At 51.4% G+C, this 2,689-nt stretch overlaps 1 protein-coding gene across 1 annotated transcript; it reads right to left on the reverse strand.

Annotated features, from left to right (window-relative positions):
- Positions 1 to 523: 523 nt before the first annotated feature.
- LOC121983908 (1-aminocyclopropane-1-carboxylate synthase-like) lies at positions 524 to 2,355 on the reverse strand. The gene is made up of 2 exons (XM_042536597.1): positions 2,123 to 2,355; positions 524 to 2,034 (listed from the first exon to the last, which is right to left on the reverse strand). Exons 1-2 carry the CDS (start codon positions 2,291 to 2,293, stop codon positions 736 to 738), a joined length of 1,470 nt encoding a protein of 489 aa, XP_042392531.1. The 5' UTR covers positions 2,294 to 2,355; the 3' UTR covers positions 524 to 735.
- Between the last annotated feature and the right edge of the window lie 334 nt (positions 2,356 to 2,689).

Below are 2,689 nucleotides of genomic sequence, written 5' to 3' on the forward strand. Positions count from 1 at the left end.
CTAAGGAGAGTTTACCTGATGTCAAACCGATCCTCCAGACAGTTTGGACTTTTGTTCAGCATCCGAGACTTCAGGACTTTTCACTGGATGTCCAAACCCCGACCTATCCGGTCTTTCGCATGATCTCCGCGACCTCCATGACTTTCACCTACTATCCTTGACAAGCAAATTTTTTACCCGATGTTCTCGACCTGCTAAGATTTCTGCCCAATCTCTCGGATCAGGATTTTCTTGTCTATCCACAATTAAAACTTTTTATCTGTCTAGTATTTACTAGGACTTTTACCTTACCTAAACTTACTTAGGATTTTTCTACACATTCATTCAAATTTATTAGAACCACAATAATCCTTAACTTTGAACTCTTTATCCTCACCAATTCGATCATCTGATATTTCTTATTCCAATAGATTATTCATTTACTATTTTATTTCATATTTTTTCAAAACTAGATCTATGTTCTTATAAGTTTTTTCTTATTATACGAATTCATACAACATATTAAAATTCATGCGACATGGGATTTTTAATTTTCAATTTTTAAGAACTCTACCATTTGATTCATTTATCTAATTGATATAAATAAAAAGAACGAAGTGGCTGCGTTTTCGTTTGAGCAACCTTCTTTCTTCTAACACATGTTGGAATTTTTAACTAGTATCTATCGGTATCGGTAATGAAAGAATCAAGACAATAATAATGATTTAATAATCGAAAAGTTGGCTCGGATGGCGATCAGGTGGCGGCGCGAACGAGAGGAGAATGGGGCGACATGGCTAGATGCGGCGAAATGAGAATGTCGTCGTAGCGCCGACCGTTCCGCGGCAGGCTCAGCCGCAGCGCCGCGGCCGCCGCCCACTTCTTCTTCTTCTCGTTCGTCGCCCTGTGCCTTTCGGCGCGGGCCATGAAGGCCCTGATCCTGCCCAACGCCGTGTCCATCGTTTCCTTGTCCATGTTGGCGAAGCACACCCTGAACCACCCCGACTCGGAGCAGTGGAACGAGGCCCCCGGCGAGATGTTCAGCTTCACCTCGTGCACGATGATTCGCCACAGCTTCAGCTCCTCCTCCACCGTCTTCGCCTCCAGCAGATGGCGCAGGTCCATCCAGCAGAACAGCCCCGCGTTGCTGTCCAGGCTCCGGACCCCGACCTCCCTCAGCCCCGCCTCGAAGGTCCTCCGCCGCTCCGACAGCCGCCGCCGGCTCTCCGCCAGGTACTTCGAGGTGAACTCCTCGTCGCCCAGCATCGCCGCCAGCAGATGCTGCGTCTGCGTCGAGACCAGCCCGAAGCTCGACATCCGGCGGGCGCACCGCACCACGGCGTCGTTGAAGGAGTAGATGACGCCGACGCGGAACCCCGGCAGTCCGAGGTCCTTCGAGAGGCTGTAGACCACGTGGATGAGGTCGCGGTTGAACCTCCCGGGCTCGTCTTCCACGATCTCCGCCACGCTGACGAAGTCCGGGGAGTCGAACACGGTGCCGGAGAAGATCTCGTCCACGACCAAGTGGATGTTCTTGTCGTTGACGAAGCTGACCAACGACCGGAGGGTCTCCCTGTCCATGGTGGTGCCGAGAGGGTTCGACGGATTAGCCACGAGCACTCCTTTGACCCTTACGTTGTTTTTTACCGCCTCTTGGTACGCCGACTCCAACGCGGATTGCGTGATCTTGAACTTGTTGGAGCTGTAGCAGTCGAAGGGCAGGAGCTCCACCCCTGTTCTCCACCGGAAATCTCGATCGAACCCCGGATAATAAGGGGTCGGGATGAGGAAGGCCTCGCCGGGGTTGGCGAGGCAAAAGGCCATGGTCTCCTGCGCTCCGGTGGCTCCGCCGCTCATCACGACGCGGTCGGGGTCAAATCTGGCCCTGCCTCCCCTCGCCTTCTCCATGAATCTGGCAATGGCCCTGCGGAAGGAAGAGAGGCCATGGTAGTCCTGGAAGTTGCCGATGTCCCTGAACTGTGAAATTCCCTCTCGCGTGCAAATCGAAGCCTCCGGATTCCTCTTCAACCAGTCCTCAATCAAGTCAAAGCAGAGCTGCACGGACGCAGAGAGAGAGAGAGTGAGAATTAAGAACCATGCACAGCTCAATCGAGTGTAGCAATGTTTATATATAATCAAGTACCTGATTCTCTGCGAGACCCATTTGGATGACTCCTTTGGGATTATGTTTGGGGTGGAAAGGATCGCTGTCGTAGGCCTTCCAGCCATCGAAGTAGGAGCAGTTCTCGCCGTGGCCGTCGTTGGTTGCAATCCTGGAGAGCAACTCGAACTCGCCTGTCTGCCGCATCCCCATGAACAACTAATTAACTATCAGGAATAAGAAAAGAAGAAGCAGAAGAGAAGAGGATGTATGTCGGAGAGGCATGCGAGGGGGCGAGCATTTATAGAGCTGCTGAGCTGCATTTCAAAGGTCAAACGAGAGTAGTCCACGGCCACATGGATAGAGGAAACTGAGGTGGAAAGTGATGACGATCGAGCGTGTGACTGGGTGGAGAGGAGTAGGACCAACTAGAGTTGTTCACGTGGCCACCGTGGAAACATGCTAAGTTATTCAAAAGACGGAAAGCAGGAGTGTGAAGCAGGAAGGAAGGCGCAGTATGCACGCTCAGACATGACGATGGATCTTCTATCGATCGATACTCGTCGTTGTCCTCTAGATCGTAGTTTGCGTGATCGATGTCGATTCTTT

Source organism: Zingiber officinale, chromosome 5B (assembly GCF_018446385.1).
Source record: "Zingiber officinale cultivar Zhangliang chromosome 5B, Zo_v1.1, whole genome shotgun sequence".
NCBI classification, from domain to species: domain Eukaryota; kingdom Viridiplantae; phylum Streptophyta; class Magnoliopsida; order Zingiberales; family Zingiberaceae; genus Zingiber; species Zingiber officinale.

Bases quoted from the DNA above. Each gene is read 5' to 3' on its own strand.
- LOC121983908 (XM_042536597.1), bottom strand. From the start codon at position 2,293: ATGGGGATGCGGCAGACAGGCGAGTTCGAGTTGCTCTCCAGGATTGCA. The intron at 2,035-2,122 runs GTACTTGATTAT...GCGTCCGTGCAG, and splicing joins TGGGTCTCGCAGAGAATCAG to CTCTGCTTTGACTTGATTGA.